Source organism: Brachionichthys hirsutus, chromosome 8 (genome assembly GCF_040956055.1).
Source record: "Brachionichthys hirsutus isolate HB-005 chromosome 8, CSIRO-AGI_Bhir_v1, whole genome shotgun sequence".
NCBI lineage: Eukaryota > Metazoa > Chordata > Actinopteri > Lophiiformes > Brachionichthyidae > Brachionichthys > Brachionichthys hirsutus.
In genome coordinates, this window is record NC_090904.1 from 1,862,206 (window position 1) to 1,880,245 (window position 18,040).

Sequence of the window (18,040 nt, forward strand, 5' to 3'; positions counted from 1 at the left end):
GGAATTACAGTCACTTTTCCAGAAGGAATCTGCTTTGTCATTTCCTGTTGAAATTGATCCTCAGTCCATCTCATTCGTCGCCCACCCCCAGCTCTTATTGCTGCATTAATGCGGGCTCGTGCAGCACGACCGTCGGTCTATGAAGTGTGTTTGTGTGCATCTGTATGAGTGTGTGTGTGGGAACGGTCAGTGGAGAGCGGATTCTGAGGCAGCTGTGTTTTATTGTCTTAATATTTAATATGATTGAATACGAGTTAAAGGGCACTCTTCTGTGTCATTAGTCGAACATCTCACGCTGAATTTCCGCATCGGTCAAAAAGGAATCAATGACTGTTCTCCTTTGTTTCCACACTTTCCCTATCCAGATGTGGAGCAGATGGCCATTGATTGGCTCACCGGAAACTTCTACTTTGTGGATGACGTGGACGACAGGATCTTCGTGTGTGATAAGGACGGGCAGACATGTGTTACCCTCCTGGACCAGGAGCTGTACAACCCTAAAGGCATTGCCCTGGACCCCACCATGGGGTTAGTTTCATTTCTGTCTGTTTCATTCTTAGACACACACACACACACACACACACAAAGACATTCCTCCTCTGAGTTTCAATTTCAATGAAAGCGAGCGGCGTCAGGCTTCTGTCATCTGCCGCTGTTGCCTAACGTTAAAACTACGAGGTGAAATGGGGGAAAAGGCCGAGACGAGGGTTGCACATTGGAATAATTGAGGACAGATGTTGTGTTTGCTCTGCGGTGGCGGTGGTATGCTGACTGCATGTGTGTGAGAGTAAAAACATGTTTTTGTTACTCTTTCCAATTGAATTCCTGAAAGTGTGTGTGTGTGTGTGTGTGTGTTAGCCTGTCCTTGTACCTTTGGAGAAAATAAGCAGTATAATGTAAGACATACATTGTTTTCATTCATTCAGTCTGCGAGCATAAAGCCAGTCAGATTAAATTATGATTCTGTTCTAAACGTTCTGTGTCGTCCTTTGTTGTGCCGGTGAATTACTGTAAATAATACTACTTACAGATCTTTGCTTGTTGTGTAGGGGGTCTATTGGTCTGTCTGAAGATGTTGCTCTGGGTATGATCGGGTGACTTAGCACAGTTTTTGGGCGGTACATGGAATATTCACAATGGAATCCCACCTTCCGCATCAGTTTGGAGAACGACCCAAAAGCGCTTCCTGTTCTCAGATGTGTCGCTCACGGGTTATTTTGACCGCACAAGCGTAGTACTCACCGCTCCTGTACCCCCTCAATCCACAGATACAGCACGTAGCAGTGCTTGATTTGGCACAAGCCTCTTCTCAGGAATACTTCACTGTCTCTTATTTTGAAATGCTACATTATTATTGCCTCCTTGTAAGAAGAAGAACTTTACCCAATCAAATATAAGAATTCTCCTCTTGTCACAGGAAGATGTTCTTCACAGACTACGGTCAGATCCCGAAGGTGGAGCGCTGTGACATGGACGGCCAGAACAGAACCAAGCTCGTGGACAGTAAGATCGTCTTCCCCCATGGCATCACGCTGGACCTGGTCAGCAGGCTGGTGTACTGGGCAGACGCCTATCTGGACTACATTGAGGTGGTGGACTACAGCGGCAAGAACAGACACACCATCATTCAGGGACTACTGGTGAGAACGACTGCACTCACATTATCATCCATCAACAGTCTCGTCTGCTATATGAGAAGTTTTCTATAACTGTTAACAGTTTTTCAGATTTTGAAATAAAATAAAAAAGACAAATTAATTTTGTAAAAATGTGCTAATCATGATGTTATTACTATTCTTTGGGCCCGATGCACGGCGCGGGGCGGCGGTTAAGGATCACTGCTCTACGGACTGTGTTGTTGGAGCGTTCCCCCTGTAGTATATCTGTAATAGACCTGATGTTTCTCCTGTGTGCTCCGGGGATGCGTTCTTCAGTGAGTTATGAGCAGAGAGAGCACGGCGGACGTTTGGCTTTTGATTAAAGTGGCTGATTAATAGTGTTTAATGTCGAGACGGCCGATGCCGCAGCACAGCGGCTCTTAAACGCGTTATCGCTTTTAATGCGGCCTGTGGGGAAGTGATGGTTTTCATTTACTCGCTGACCTTGTGGGCACAAACATGCACAGCTCACCACGTCTGACTTTAGATGTGTGCACCTGTGATAAGAAATGAATCTCGCCACATCCTTCAGGTTAAGGATCAAAGAAAGATCCATTGTCTTACTCAAGTAAATAAAAAGGTGATATTGTCTGTTGATCCTGTGTGACACAAGGTTCTTTTTTTTATTTCATAGCTAATTTTGGGCTGATTTGTGTATGTATGATCACATTTCAGCTTCCATTCACTGTCTCCTCAGAAGACCACTTCCCTTCAGCCTCTCATAGCCAGCCTTTTTTATCTGTGACCTCCACGTAGCCCGCTAGGATAAACCACAGCAGCTTTTCATGGTTTATGCCTCATGGGACGCTGAGTCACTGGCCGATGTTTATTCAGATGGGACAGCCTCTGACCTTCCTTTCATCTTAATTTTTTGCTCAAATAGATGTTGGTTTGTTGCTAAACTGCTTCTAGACATTTCATCACTTTATGCAATTTCATGCCTTTGCTACAGAAAATGACGTTTATGTGCCAGAGGTATGTGGTAGTGTGTGAAGAACTGCAGGAAACAGTTCATCCCTAGTTCTACAACAAAGCACATGGTTTAATTAAAGTAACCTCAGAAACAATTCCTCAACTTCAGGCTGCCTGGCCATTTAACACTCTTATAATAAAGCAATAAAGGGCAGTGATTACCATCGTTCTTAGCCAAAGGTCACAGTTAATATGTGATCGAGCCCACATTAAATCTGCGAGGTTAACAGAGCTTTTCGGTATGCTGTTTGTTCCTCTTTTCTGTTTCCCACTCCCTCAACTCTTCAATTATCTCCCCACTACCACATTTCTCTTTAAGATCGAACACCTGTACGGGTTGACCGTCTTTGAAAACTATTTGTATGCCACCAACTCGGACAACGCTAACATGCAGCCTAAAACCAGCGTGATCAGAGTCAACCGCTTTAACAGCACAGACTACCAAGTGGTGACCCGGGTGGACAAAGGAGGAGCGCTCCATGTGTACCACCAGCGACGCCAGCCTCCAGGTCGGTGGCACACTCACACCGGCACGCACCTTTATAAGTCATGCCCATCTGAATGCAGTTGCAACACGTTTTTGTGACTTTGCTTTATTCTGGGTATCCAGTGCGCAGTCATGCATGTGAGGTGGACCAGTTTGGGAAGGCAGGAGGCTGCGCCGACATCTGTCTGTTGGGAAACGGTCACAAGACCCGAACGTGCCTTTGTCGCTCCGGATTCAGCCTGGGTAGCGACGGCAAGTCCTGCAAGAGTAAGTAGGACGACCAATGTAATGGAACTGGGAGGACGTTCCTGCCTCTGCAAGCACAGTTGGATTTGTATCTAAGCTTATTGGGTAAACAGAATAAATAGTTTGCTAAAGGTAAATGCTAAACAGTTGAAGTAGCTAAAATAATGACACACATTCGTAATAGATCGCTTAAAGGACAGGCAGGGCCTGACAAACGGATAGACAGAACTTTGGGCCTCGTTCCCTCTCTGGGACAAAAGAAATGCCATGCACTGAAATTTTAGTTTAATTTATAGCCATTAAGAAATCTGGATATTCCAGCGGTTTGATGCAAAATCAATTTAAATGCTTATTAAACCATTTTCACCATTATTTTTGTGATGTTTCTTTATTCTGTTTTTTGAAGGGCGAATCAAATATTTCGGAACATCTCATTTCCATCACAACAAAATAAAAATTTGGGGCATTTGACGAAAAGCACTTTGTGCGTCATCGTTTTCCATCTTGTGGCAGAGTTACAACTCCTACCGTGCGTCAGGCTGCAGGAAACTATTTCCATAATTACAGCCCAGCATAAAACAATATATTTTAGTAAACAACGCATCATAACTGCTGAGCATTAATTAAGGATAATGAATGATGTGGGCGGCACACAGAATACCCACAAGGGAATCTCCAACCACCGCTGTCTCACGAACAACCCCATCGTGATTACAACCTAACCCTAACCCATGTGACATAACCATAGGAGGGATAAAAAAAGGTTTGGTATGGCTAACGTATAAAGTTTTTTTATTGTATGAATTCAGGCATAAATCAAGTCTTTTGTTCTGTTTATCTGCAGAACCCGACCACGAGCTCTTCCTGGTCTATGGTAAAGGTCGTCCTGGGGTCATCAGGGGGATGGACATGAATGCCAAAGTCCAAGATGAGTACATGATCCCCATTGAGAATCTGATGAACCCCAGAGCTTTGGACTTTCATGCTGCGAGCGAATTCATTTACTTTGCCGATGCCACCAGTTACATCATTGGGAGACAGAAGATTGACGGAACGGAGAGGGACATCATTGTGAAAGAAGGTGGGGGCAGTGACAGCTAGTTTACGACAGTGTGCAGATTTAAATGTATGGTGTAAGACAGCGGTCACGAAGATGACTCAAATGAATGGCTTCAGAAATTTTACCAGAATATATCCATGCTATTCCAACGAAAACAAGAATTTTGTCGCCAGGACTGTACGGTTCGGTATCCAAATCAGCAATGATTCTGCAGGAGGCTCCTCTGACTCTGTGTCTGGTTCAGGAATCCACACGGTAGAGGGCATAGCTGTGGACTGGATGGCTGATAACTTGTACTGGACGGACGATGGGCCCAAGAAAACGATCAGCGTGGCTCGCCTGGAAAAGGCCTCGCAGACCCGCAAGACTCTCATAGAGGGAAAGATGATTCATCCTCGAGCTATTGTTGTGGATCCTCTGCGTGGGTAAGGCAGGTGAAGGGAAGAGGAGGAGAGGAATGGAGTTGAGATCATCGCACAACTCCCTGGTCCTGGTCATGTGTTCCACGACCCAGACAGGGCTTTGATAAATATGATGATACCCATAGTGTGTGGTTAGACAACATCCAGTGAGACGTAATAATTGGTGATTATTCACCCGTCAGCTGTCTGAGTGTTGTGTGTTTCTCCTTGTTGGTTCCGCTCCACGATTTTCTGCGGAGAACCTGCATAATTTTATTTGATTTGTGTCATTGACCAGATTATCCTGATTATACATAATCACATGCTGTGTGTTTAAGCTGTCGGAGCATTTTGTACATGAAATGATTTTCTAAACAGGCTTGCTAACTGAGTTACATCCGGCTTACACTGTTTAAAACAACTCTTGATTTTTCCTATTAATTTGACCCGCTGGGCTTTCTCTCCCCCCCCAAAAAAAATATACGGTCATAAACATACCCACTCTTTGGATTTCCAGAGAATCCAAAGAGTGCACCATGGCCCACTAATGGCTGTAATCAATCAGAATCAGATACAAGAGGGAGGAGAAATGTGAAAAAAGAGAAAGAAATGATGTTAATTCCAGTCATATTCCAGAAAGGGGATTGGGTCAATTTTAGCAAAATGTCGCCGACATCTAGCTGCATCATCCGTGGAGAAAGACCAACAAGTGTTCAGGAAGCGCTTTGCCGATAGACCAATCAGCAAAGAGACTGTGAGCAGCCGGAAATAATGGCCTTTCTTCTGCTGTTGCTCAGAGATTTGTGAAGATACCTCAAAAAAACGGTTTCTCCATTCTCTGTCTGGCTCTCATATTTCATTCGGTAACTGCACCCGTGACAGTTCCCTTGTTGTTTCCTCAGATGGATGTACTGGACAGACTGGGAGGAGGACCCCAAGGAGAGCAAGCGAGGCAAAATCGAAAGGGCTTGGATGGACGGCTCCAACAGAAACGTGTTCCTGACGAGTAAAACTGTGCTGTGGCCCAACGGGCTGAGCCTGGACATCCCTCAGGGAATCCTCTACTGGGTGGACGCCTACTACGACCGCATTGAGATGGTCTACCTCAACAGCTCTGAACGCAAGGTAAATGTCAGGGGAGTGTTTCTGCAGTCTGGAGACAAAGGGTTTGACAGGAATAGAAGCAGGAATTATTCTGACAGGCTCCAAATCAGCTAATATGGGTTTGAAGTGATGGAGGGCTGTGGGCGGTCTGTCCTATGACAGTTCATAGTCGATTTTTTCAAACATCGACATGAGATATTTCCCGCTCTCGCTTCTCTTACATCACCAGACGGTGTACGAAGGTCAGGAGCTGAACCATGCCTTCGGTCTGTGCCACTATAAACACTTCTTGTTCTGGAACGAGTATCGCAGCGGCAGCATTTACAAGTTGGACACCACATCTGGCACCCCGACTCTGCTTCGCAACGAGAGGCCGCCCATTTTTGAAATCCGCATGTACGACGCTCAGCAGCAGCAAGGTGCCTCGAAAAACGCTGCGTGTTTTCGTTATCCATCTGTTTCAATCCCGACATTTCCAGTAACTCTCATGCACGTACATGCTCGTTCATCTGCAGGCTCCAATGCGTGCCGTGTGTACAACGGGGGCTGCAGCAGTCTGTGTCTGGCCATACCGGGGGGCAGGCAGTGCGCCTGTGCAGAAGACCAAATACTCGACCCGGCTGACAACACCAGCTGCAAAGGTGAGCTTAGACATGTATGTTTGGTCGGTCCTCCAAACATACAAAACAGAATGAGTCAAGCTGGGGTTTCTGCAGGTTGTTTTGGAGCTGCGTCACAAAAATATTTGAACAAATGCTGAAATACAGGAGGTTGCCACGGTAACAGACGTGCTTGCATAATTTAGTGCTGTGCAGCGACAAGTCTACAATAAATACTGCCTTTTTGGTGCCGAGAACATTCAAGGTGTTCCTGTTAGTTTGTCGTTGTCCCCCCCCCCCCCCACCACCACAAATTCAACAAATTCAACAGCTCTGACACGATTATGATCAAAATAAAGGATTCGATTCTTGTATTGCTGCTATGTTGTCCATGCAGGAACTTTGCAGCTGAGCTTCAGCCTTTTATTAAATGAGATGAATTTTCAATCATTTTCTTTTAATTGTCAAAGTTCAGTCTGTTTTTCATCAGTGGTAAAATTTGAAAATTCCAAAATATCCCATGATGACTTTTTCTCTCCTTATTTTCTCCGCAGCCAATCCCTCTTACGTCCCCCCTCCCCAGTGCCAGTCTGGGGAGTTCGCTTGCAAGAACAACCGCTGCATCCAGGATCGCTGGAAGTGTGACGGCGACAATGATTGTCTGGACAACAGCGACGAGACTTCTGAGTGCAGTGAGTAACACACACACACACACACACACACACACTTCACTTTACCACTGCCCCTCCCGCTCACACCGGGTCAGACGACCTCTGGCAGTCTAATTTTGACAAGCCGAGGATGCCAGAATGAAATTAGACCAAATTCTGAGTATAGTGAGGATGTGTTCAGACGTACTAATTTTGTGTGTAAGTGTGTACGTGATATGTCTGAGTGTGTGTTTTTGTAAGGTGGAATGTAGCAATGTCTGTGGAGCTGGAAAAGCGCTCCCTCTGCTCGCCTGCCTGTCTGTGGTTGTGGTGGAAATGTTTCCGTCCCAGACAAAATAAAAGCCCGTCCAATGAGAAACACTAAAATTAGGTCACAAAATAAGATGATTTGTCTTTTTACTTTCACGTCCCTCTTCATTATTTTCATCACTCCGTTTCCCTATGGCCTTTTCATTTTGTGTATTCCTGTTGTGCCCTTTAATTTGTCTGTTTTCCTCCCTCTCCAGACCAGCACACTTGCCCCACAGACAGATTTAAGTGCAAGAACAACCGCTGCATCCCCCTGCGTTGGCTGTGTGATGGTGATAATGACTGTGGGAACGATGAAGACGAATCCAATACCACCTGCTCAGGTGCACAAGCGCGCCAAAATGAGTTTTTACTTATTTATTGCTGTTTTATTTGTGGTTGAACACACGACATGAGGCCCAACCTGTGTTGTCTTTCAGCTCGCACCTGCCCACCTAATCAGTACTCGTGTGCCAGTGGGCGCTGCATCCCTATTTCCTGGACATGTGACCTTGACGATGACTGTGGTGATCGATCGGATGAACCTACTTCCTGTGGTGGGTGATGTGAAGCTGTCGATTGATCTTTTACCACACGTGTTCTCAAGTATTGATGAGTAGCAAAGTGTCTTAGCTCCCATTCTGCCCACAGCCTACCCCACATGTTTCCCGCTCACCCAGTTCACCTGCGACAATGGACGCTGCATCAATATAAACTGGCGCTGCGATAACGGTTAGTGTCTGTTCTCTATCCTCTCCGCTCTTTCTCACGTGTGCGTCTCCAGCGGCGACTCCTCCCTTTCCTCTTTCACAGTACGCTGTGCACGTTTTGCCCCCCCGTTGTCATACTGGCACACACTCTTCTCTTTGTTTCGTGTCTGTGTCGTTTTATTTTTTTATTCTGTGTTGTTGGTTTTGTCATTCTGTGTTGTGCTGTTTGCCCACTTTGCTGTCTCCCATTTTACAGAAAAGGATTGTGGGGACGGTTCTGATGAGTTGCATTGTCCAAAGCTGACCGGTTAGTGCATAGATCAACATGCACCGAAACAGCCATGATGCTAGCTTAGCGCTAGAACTGGTTAAAGCCGGCTCACAAGCCGAGGGCTGCTTTTCTGCTATTTGAACATGGTCGCATTCTGTGAGGCCGATGCTGCTGCCTTTTATTCTCTGTTAACACGTTTGAAGCGAAGTCAGATTTTATATAGTCTAAAATAATCCAGTATCCAGACAACCAAATACTGAAAACAATACAAGAATAGATATTTTGGCTATTAACTGACCAAAGCTAATAGTTTGTTTTTCCTTCGTGACTATGAAATGAACGTTACTTTGCTCTTTTACGCTGGCATGGGTGTAAAAGTGCTGAAGACGCTTTGCTTCCCAGCTCAATGTATCATGACTTGGTACATTCCCTCATGGTGCATGGTCTGATCTATGCAGTTTCTGCCATTATTCATCTTCTCTTCTCTCAAATTTCATTTCATGTGTATTCCATGGTTTCCACTGCCACTGTGTTAGTTGTGAAAAAAAAAAAAAAAAATAGCTTTCTGAATATTTCAATACATATTTGTGTTCCCTTTGAGGCAGTGGGCACCACATAACGCAAGAGAGTGGGTATCGTTTGACTGCTGCTGTTTTTCAGATAATGACTGTGGGGACAACAGCGATGAGGCTGGCTGTAGTCACTCTTGCTCAAGTGCTCAGTTCAAGTGTAACAGCGGCCGCTGCATCCCAGATTATTGGACCTGCGATGGAGATAATGACTGCGGGGACTACAGCGACGAAACCCATGCGAACTGCACCAATCAGGGTCAGTGTCCTCCTATCAGGCGGTGGATTCGACTTCTGCAGGCAGTTAGGAAAGCTGCAGCAGATCATTTTATTTATTTTATTTAAAATTCGGGGAAAATGCATGTGACATACGAGTGATTCGAGCTACGAGCTCAGTCCTGGAACGAATTCTACTCGTAATCACACCATCAGCTTTCAGTCTGATAGCTGAATAGCTTCTTTATGTTGCGCGTTGTCTCTGCCCAACGCTGTGACGTCTCCCTGCAGCCACTCGCCCCCCCGGAGGCTGTCACACAGATGAGTTCCAGTGTCGAATGGACGGCCTGTGCATCCCCTTGCGCTGGCGCTGCGACGGCGACACAGACTGCATGGACCTGAGCGACGAGAAGAACTGCGACGGCGTCACGCACATGTGCGACCCGGCCGTCAAGTTCGGCTGCAAGGACTCGGGTGCGTGGACTCGCTGCAAAGAATATAGGCGGTCCGTCTGAGCGACGCTGAGAGTAGCCCTGTCTCCTCTGTAGCACGCTGCATCAGCAAAGCCTGGGTCTGTGATGGAGACAGTGACTGCGAAGACAACTCTGATGAGGACAACTGTGAAGCGCTGGTGTGTAAACTCACTCACCACGTGTGTGCCAACGACTCCACCATCTGCCTGCCTGCAGAGAAACTCTGCGATGGGACTGATGACTGTCCAGATGGCTCTGATGAGAAACTCTGCGGTAAGAAACAAAGCTTTACATCTTCAGTCAAAGCTTCGGTGGTTCAGTAACAGTTCTGTACAGCTATTCCCTTTTCCTTTGCGTTACAGATTTGTGTTCACTGGACAACGGTGACTGTAGCCATAATTGCACGGTAGCCCCGGGCGAGGGGGTGATCTGCTCCTGTCCTCTGGGCATGGAGTTAGGCCCAGACAACAAGACCTGTCAAATCCAGAGCTTTTGTGCGAAACACCTGAAGTGCAGTCAACGCTGCGAACAGGACAAGTTCAGCGTCAAATGTTCTTGCTATGAGGGCTGGGAGTTGGAGCCTGACATGGAAAACTGCAAGAGCACGGGTAAGGAACCGCGATACGACGATGTGTAAGTCAGGGGAGGTCAAAAGAGAGCAGTCAATGTCAACGAGGTTAAGGCAGGCAAACTTATCAATTGTGCTGAATCAACATTATTATTTTTAAATCAATATAAAGAATATAGTTGTCTGTCTGTAACGGCGATCTTGTGATGGAGCATGAATTTGTGGTCTTTTCTGGTCTTCTTAGAGACGAGCAAACAGCCTTTCACCCTGCTGCCTGTCTGGATGCCTGTTAGGCACAGATAACGCCTGTCTTATTTACACCGCCATTCAATCACTCAGGATTAGAGTCGCTTCCAACTCGGCTCAACTCGGCTCCAACGCTTCTCTCTGCTTGTAGCAGATTGACTTTTAACTCTTTACCATCTGGTTTCCGTGACCGCAGATCCTTTCAAGCCCTTCATCATTTTCTCAAACCGACACGAGATCCGCCGCATTGACCTGAATAAAGGAGAGTTCAGCGTGTTGGTGCCGGGCCTGAGGAACACCATCGCCCTGGACTTCCACCTGAGCCAAAGCGCGCTTTATTGGACTGATGTGGTGGAGGACAAGATCTATCGTGGGAAACTGTCTGAGAATGGAGGTGCGCGTTTTTCACTGTCACTTTAACAGAAAATACATTTTTGGTGCATTTACTATGTACGTCATATGCAGGATTAGAGACAATAAGTTCTATAATATTCCCTAAAAACTCACCTCACATGTTTCCAATAATGATCAAATCCAGACGAATGAGACTTCCAGAGGAGTCAAAAGAGTCGGGAAGAGCGTCAGTCGAGACTCGAATAAAAATATTAATATTATGTTCCCTAAAATGTTTTTTGATAAAGCGTTAGAGGGAAGGAAATCTGCAGAAAGTCTGGTTTCCAGATAGTAAGTAAACAAACAAGTAAACACGAGCCGACGGCAAATCGTGCAGAAAGGTTGTGTTACATTCGCACGTGTGCACGTGGTCGTTCATGTTTGCTCTGCATCGCGAGTTAAATACAGTCAGTTTGTCTGTTCATCGTTCCTGGATGATGACTCATCTCGCGCCTAACTAGGGGAGAAGCTGAAAACGTGTCTCTTTAGCCCTCCAGACTCCACATATTTTGTTTCTTAAGGCCCGGTCTGAGCCGTAGCCTTCCACCCCCCCGCTAACATGACGCTGTGTTTATTCAGGTGTTCATTTATCACACGTTTAACTGCTCAAATATAGAAACTAACCATTTGTTTTAAGCGCTCCATCCAAATAGCTTTGATCAAATGTACGTCGTTTGTAAGCGCTGCAGCGAAGCAGATCAGGGATTCAGGTCCCGGTGCATTCTGAAGTTTTGCCAGCAGCGGATTCCAGCCTTCAAAGCCTTTATCTGTACCTAATGAAGTGCTGCATGAATTAATTAAGGATTTTAATCTGGCCTGGAGAAGGATTTATTTTACTGAGTAGTTATTGCTCAACCCGTTTTAAATCGAGATGGAGGATACAGACAACGTAAAGATGTTGCTCATTCTTTGTTTTCTGTTCTTTTGTCTTAAAATTGCCGTGTTGGATAGATTTTAAAAACCGTAGTCACAGTCCTGTTTAGAAAGGGAGTGGGCAAGACATACGACCTATAAAATCAGATAAGAGCCATTTCTCCTCTTCTTCGTAACTGTCCTTGCAGCTTTAACCAGCTTTGATGTGGTGATCCAGTATGGGCTGGCTACCCCCGAGGGCCTGGCTGTGGACTGGATAGCAGGAAACATTTACTGGGTGGAAAGCAACTTGGATCAGATAGAGGTGGCCAAGTTGGATGGCACCATGAGGACAACGCTGCTGGCCGGGGAGGTGGAGCATCCCCGAGCTATTGCCCTGGATCCCCGGGATGGGTAACGTCCGACTCTGCTGACTTCAACTCCTGTCGATGGCAAACAAAACGCATTTACAGAAAATGGCAGTGACAGGGGCGAATGTCTGGTAACTTGTTGGGGCTGATTCTGCTGCGACAGGATCCTCTTCTGGACAGACTGGGATGCCAGCTTGCCCAGGATTGAAGCTGCATCCATGAGTGGAGAAGGCAGGAAGACCATCCATAAGGAAACTGGTAGTGGAGGCTGGCCAAACGGACTCACTGTGGATTACCTCGAGCGTCGCATCCTCTGGATTGATGCCAGGTTAAAAAAAAAAAACGCAAGCATCTTTATTTAGCACCTCGATGTAGTCCCATCCAGCCATTCACCGTGAACAAACGCGCCTTTTTATGCAGGTCCGATGCCATTTACTCAGCCAAGTATGACGGTTCTGGGCTGATTGAGGTTCTGCGGGGACACGAGTATCTGTCTCATCCCTTCGCTGTCACGATGTATGGTGGAGAGGTTTACTGGACAGACTGGAGAACCAACACTCTGGCCAAGGCAAACAAGTGGACGGGGAACAATGTCACGGTGGTCCAGAGAACCAACACGCAGCCTTTTGACCTTCAGGTGTACCATCCATCAAGACAGCCGCAGGGTGAGGAACACACACACACACACACACACACACGCACGACTTTTGTTCTGTTAAAATGCGGCGATATGACACACGCTGACTCGTGAGATTAAATGTGCATTCCTAAATCATCTTTCCTGCCCAGCTCCAAACCCATGTGCAGCTGTAAACGGCGAGGAGCCCTGCTCTCATCTCTGCCTCATTAACTACAATCAGACATTTACTTGCGCCTGCCCTCACCTTATGAAGATGGGCCCAGACAAGAGGACTTGCTACGGTAGGTTGGGGGGTGTCGCAGACATAACCGTCTGTGCCCCTGCACGTGCGTTGCTTTCGGTCTGACTGTGGAGGACAGTGGAGATTAAACGAGGTAGATTGTTTTTTTCTTCTTCTCAGCTTGAGAAGCGCCGTGACATCACAGGCGTGGGTTGTGCAGCCTGCTGATTCAACTTGTGAGTTTAGTATTCAGGGGAGCGCTTCCCATTATCTCCAGGAGTAATGGAACGGAGAGCCCTACTCTGTCTGAGGCAGGCGGCAGCCGCATCCCTCCTCACGCCCGGCTGATGCAGCCTGACACTGTCATTACCCCCCCCCCCCCCGCCCCCCCTTCGCCCGCTCCTCCATTCTATTATTTAAGCTGCACAGTAAAATGATGATGGGCCTTTTTTACAGTTGTAAAGTATCAGCACTGATTGAATTCACTCACTGTCATGGATTCAGCTCTGTGCCTGACAGCTAGATGCTAACTAGATGCTATCATTGCTGCGACTGTCAAGTAGCAGAAACGAATGTGCTGGTTGTCCCATTCACGCCGTATCCACTCAAATGTCTGGCTTTAATGTGAATTTAAGCATTTGATTTTAGATTTAAAGCTGCGTTTAACTCCGCATTACAGATTAATTAAATAAAATCAACTGGACTTAATGACATTTATAGTCCAGGAGGTTTCTTTAGTCCATTTCACTTTACTCCACGCGCAGGTCTTACCATGACCTGGATGACGGATGAACGGCCGAATGGTTTAATCTGCATGTCGACGCTTGTCCTGCCCTACAGAGTTTCGGCAGTTCCTGCTGTACGCCCGTCAGATCGAGATCAGGGGAGTGGACATTGAAAACCCTTACTACAACCACATCATCTCCTTCACGGTGCCTGACATCGACAATGTGACCGTCGTGGATTACGACGCCCTGGAGCAGCGCATCTACTGGTCAGATGTCCGAACCCAGACCATCAAGCGAGCGTTCATCAATGGCACCGGGATCGAGACGGTCGTTTCTGCTGGTACGGAGGAGGAACGCTCTGTGCCTGAGGCTCCGTGTGTTCATTCTGATCTTTCAGCTTTCGTCTTGATATTATGTCCGTACGCTTTTTAAAATACGGGGTCCAAAGAGACTCCATTCATCCCAGTTTTGCCTAAGCCAATGCAGAATCTGCCCCAAATAACAGAAAGGGAAGAGAGAACGAATAAACGTAGACTGGAGGAGGCAAGCGTCTTTTTGCTTGGAACTTTGTCGTGAGCACGGACTTTAGACTACGATCATTTTAGACGAAGCCAAACGGCTCTCTGTGTGTTTTTCCTTCAGATTTGCCCAACGCTCACGGCCTGGCGGTGGACTGGGTCTCCAGAAACCTCTTCTGGACCAGCTATGAGGCCAATAAGAAACAAATCAATGTTGCCAGACTTGATGGCTCCTTCAAAAATGCTGTTATCCAGGGCCTGGACAAACCGCACTGTCTGGTGCTGCATCCAATACTGGGGTTGGTCTCTCTCACACACACACATGCACACACACAGTGGTCACTGACCTTCACTTCAAACTTTGGACTCGTTTTTTTCTGTTGCTCCCTCCCTCTGTCAATCTCCATCTCTCTTTTTATAAACCGCTTCTCTGCTTTGTCGCTTTTCGATCGCTATTTCTGTGTTTCTTGTCCCAGTGTTGATTTTATGTGCACGTTTTGAGCAAATGTCCAATTTCCCCTCCCATCACCCCGTTTGAATCCCCACACCCCTTTGGCTCCCCCCCCCCCATGTGAAGCTCGGCCTCAGCCTCTCCTCATACCAGCAGAACAGAGACGAACCATCTGTGTATTTGGTTTGTCCGGCTGGATCATGGTTGCTTCTAGAAATGTCTGTATTTTGTGTGTGTGTGTGTGTGTGTGTGTGTGTGTGTGTTTGAAGTCCTTCCTCTCCTTCAAAGACGTAACCTATTTAAGGGGAGGAATGTTTCTGATCTGAGTATTGTTGCGATGGGAGAAAATGAGAAGCAGATGCTGGATCTACATGCTGGGGGTGCCACTTCTCCCTGACACACAACCATACTGCCCAGAATACATGCAGGAGTGGGTGGGGGCCGAGAATGTCAGGGAAGGACCGACTCCAACTTGTGCGTGCATGAATGTGGGTGCTAAAGCGCCCCCAGACGCTTTATTTAGAGGCATGTTAACAAACACATGAAGGGTGTGGTGGATTGTAGGATTGAACAGGAAGTGGGTGATGGAGCAGCGGATGGATGCTCTTTAAACACAGACGACAGGCAGTCTAAACACGAGGACACACAATCCCATTATCCTGTGTACTCCACGTTGTTCAGAGAGAACAATCTAGAAAGCAAAAGAAAAGGTGTTTATATTAGTGTGTGTAGTCCAGAGCCCCCCCCCATACATCTTTTGAATTTGGTTTGACTGCAATGGAAAAACACACAAATTACAGCCACATTTAAACAAAGTTGAAGGGAGATGGAAAACTGGGCAAAAAACCTGAAACCAGTTCAAGTGTGCCAGGCAGCCAAAAAATGTAGCAATGGTTTGAACCCATTATTTCACCAGTTAAATCGCATTTTATTAAAAATAAAACACTTGGTTGTGTTTGAAGCAAGAGGTGAATCGACTTCAGGTCTGACGGGATGTTTTGGACGGCAAATGGATTCCTTCAAATAAACATATTTAGTCAGGACGAATGTGCTGAAACCAAAGTTGTCGCTCTGCAGCGTTGCTAATTCTCTCTGCCTGCCTCCTTCAGGAAACTCTACTGGACCGACGGGGACAGCGTCAGCATGGCCAACACGGACGGCAGCAACCACAGCGTCCTCTTCGCCAGCCAGAAAGGCCCTGTTGGTGAGTGTCATATACTGACGGCGCGCTCTGCTGGCAGGGCAGGACGTTGCACATCATGGACTATATTTGTGTTTCCCAGGTCTGTCCATTGACTTTGACACTGAGCAGCTGTACTGGATCAGCTCTGGAAACGGCACCATCAACCGCTGTAACTTGGATGGCTCTGGACTGGAAGTGCTTGAGGGGGTGAAGGGAAAGCTAACCAAAGCTACTGCTCTGGCCATCATGGGTAGGGCTGCTTGTTGTTAGGTGCGCGTGGACGGAGACGGAGTTCAGTCACGTTTAATCACGTGTGATCTGTCTTTTAGGGGATAAGTTGTGGTGGGCAGACCAAGGAACTGACCAGATAGGAACCTGTGATAAGAAGGATGGGGGCAGCTGGACGGTCCTGAGGAACAGCACCTCCCCAATGATGCACATGAAGATCTACAATGAAACTGTGCAGAAAGGTGCAGCACTGTCAGACACACACCAACTCATTCTGACAACATGCAGCTTTTATTTTGGGAAATGAACTTTTATGAATGTTTTGATGCATAAGTAAAAAATAAAGGGTCTTCTGTGCGTCCTGCATGCTGCCTCTCCGCCGGTCTATGTCTCTGTTACAGCTCTTTGATTTGTTTTGTGAATGCGTCTTTGTGATTTTGTTTTCCCAGGCTCCAATCTCTGCAGTAATAACAACGGAGACTGCTCCCAGCTGTGTCTCCCCACCTCCCCCACCACTAGAGCGTGCATGTGCACCGCAGGATACAGCCTCCGTACAGGGCAACAGTCTTGTGAGGGTAAGCATTCCTGATTCAAATGATAAAGGCGCGATGCAACTCAAGCCTTTGGCTGAAAACGAGGAATGTGATGCTTTTGTTGTAGGTGTTGGGTCTTTCCTGCTGTACTCTGTGCATGAAGGCATACGTGGTATTCCTTTGGACCCATTGGACAAGTCCGATGCCCTGGTACCGGTGTCGGGAACCTCCCTGGCTGTGGGCATAGATTTCCATGCCGGTAAGTCTTGCGTGTTTCTTCTCCTCTGATGCTCGGGCAGGAAGCTCTACATGCATCGATGTATTTTAATTTAGCGCCTCATTTAGTATTTAAGGCTCGATGGAAAAACCTATTTTGTCCAGCTGTAATATGTCCTGGTGATTTTCACAGATAATGACACCATCTACTGGGTGGACATGGGCCTGAGCACCATTAGCAGGGCTAAGAGGGACCAAACATGGAGGGAGGACGTGGTCACTAATGGCATCGGCAGGGTGGAGGGCATCGCTGTGGACTGGATCGCAGGTGGGAGACACCCCAGACATATAGGAATAGGTTTGCATGACCGATGTTGGAATTCAGTGCCAATAATACGGTCAGTCACTCTATCGTCATCGTAGGCAAAGAGATACACAAAGCACAGACGCCAAAGATAAAAAAAACACACTTGAAATAATTTATTCCTTAGATTGAAGGTCAGACAAAATAGACAAGCGCTTCACTCCACACCCGGAAGAATATCACGGCTCGTCTCTGTCCTCCTCTCTTAACAGGAAACATCTATTGGACAGATCAAGGCTTCGATGTGATCGAGGTCGCCAGATTGAACGGCTCTTTCCGATACGTGGTGATTTCCCAGGGCCTGGACAAGCCTCGCGCCATCACTGTCCACCCGGCGAAGGGGTGAGCGGACACGAGACGGGCTCTAGCTGCAGTCGCTCTCTTTAGCTTCTGTCTTCTGTGATGCATTATCTCTCCGTGCCTATGCAGCTACCTGCTCTGGACCGAGTGGGGCCAGTACCCACGCATTGAACGGTCCCGCTTGGACGGCTCCCAGAGGGCCGTTCTGGTCAACGTCAGCATCAGCTGGCCCAACGGCATCTCCATCGACTACGAGGTGCAGCATGACAGACCGCACTCGCAGTCAGATGAAGAGTTCCACAACGGAACCTGAAACAACTGCTGTCTGCAGGAGGGCCTGCTGTACTGGTGTGACGCCCGGACAGACAAGATCGAGCGCATCAACCTGGAGACGGGGGAGGACAGGGAAGTGGTGCTGGCCAACAACAACATGGACATGTTCTCTGTGTCTGTGTTTGAGAACTACCTTTACTGGAGCGACAGGTCGGATAAATTCAGTCATGA

General features: G+C 47.1%; 1 protein-coding gene across 1 annotated transcript in view; it reads left to right on the forward strand.

Moving 5' to 3' along the window:
- The window catches only part of LOC137897956 (low-density lipoprotein receptor-related protein 1-like), a 56,918-nt gene that overhangs the window by 20,554 nt on the left and 18,324 nt on the right, over nucleotides 1-18,040 (forward strand). The window contains exons 7-40 of the mRNA XM_068741954.1: nucleotides 366-528; nucleotides 1,418-1,640; nucleotides 2,950-3,139; nucleotides 3,241-3,384; nucleotides 4,208-4,444; nucleotides 4,668-4,848; nucleotides 5,727-5,949; nucleotides 6,158-6,347; nucleotides 6,444-6,569; nucleotides 7,082-7,219; nucleotides 7,705-7,830; nucleotides 7,927-8,043; nucleotides 8,138-8,218; nucleotides 8,453-8,503; nucleotides 9,128-9,295; nucleotides 9,544-9,726; nucleotides 9,801-9,998; nucleotides 10,088-10,333; nucleotides 10,736-10,933; nucleotides 11,994-12,198; nucleotides 12,319-12,483; nucleotides 12,576-12,820; nucleotides 12,945-13,076; nucleotides 13,856-14,083; nucleotides 14,386-14,560; nucleotides 15,822-15,916; nucleotides 15,996-16,145; nucleotides 16,225-16,365; nucleotides 16,573-16,698; nucleotides 16,784-16,915; nucleotides 17,066-17,200; nucleotides 17,449-17,578; nucleotides 17,666-17,792; nucleotides 17,868-18,019. Coding sequence (XP_068598055.1) covers nucleotides 366-528; nucleotides 1,418-1,640; nucleotides 2,950-3,139; nucleotides 3,241-3,384; nucleotides 4,208-4,444; nucleotides 4,668-4,848; nucleotides 5,727-5,949; nucleotides 6,158-6,347; nucleotides 6,444-6,569; nucleotides 7,082-7,219; nucleotides 7,705-7,830; nucleotides 7,927-8,043; nucleotides 8,138-8,218; nucleotides 8,453-8,503; nucleotides 9,128-9,295; nucleotides 9,544-9,726; nucleotides 9,801-9,998; nucleotides 10,088-10,333; nucleotides 10,736-10,933; nucleotides 11,994-12,198; nucleotides 12,319-12,483; nucleotides 12,576-12,820; nucleotides 12,945-13,076; nucleotides 13,856-14,083; nucleotides 14,386-14,560; nucleotides 15,822-15,916; nucleotides 15,996-16,145; nucleotides 16,225-16,365; nucleotides 16,573-16,698; nucleotides 16,784-16,915; nucleotides 17,066-17,200; nucleotides 17,449-17,578; nucleotides 17,666-17,792; nucleotides 17,868-18,019 — 5,521 coding nt within the window. The remainder of the gene's footprint in view (nucleotides 1-365; nucleotides 529-1,417; nucleotides 1,641-2,949; nucleotides 3,140-3,240; nucleotides 3,385-4,207; nucleotides 4,445-4,667; nucleotides 4,849-5,726; nucleotides 5,950-6,157; nucleotides 6,348-6,443; nucleotides 6,570-7,081; nucleotides 7,220-7,704; nucleotides 7,831-7,926; nucleotides 8,044-8,137; nucleotides 8,219-8,452; nucleotides 8,504-9,127; nucleotides 9,296-9,543; nucleotides 9,727-9,800; nucleotides 9,999-10,087; nucleotides 10,334-10,735; nucleotides 10,934-11,993; nucleotides 12,199-12,318; nucleotides 12,484-12,575; nucleotides 12,821-12,944; nucleotides 13,077-13,855; nucleotides 14,084-14,385; nucleotides 14,561-15,821; nucleotides 15,917-15,995; nucleotides 16,146-16,224; nucleotides 16,366-16,572; nucleotides 16,699-16,783; nucleotides 16,916-17,065; nucleotides 17,201-17,448; nucleotides 17,579-17,665; nucleotides 17,793-17,867; nucleotides 18,020-18,040) is intronic.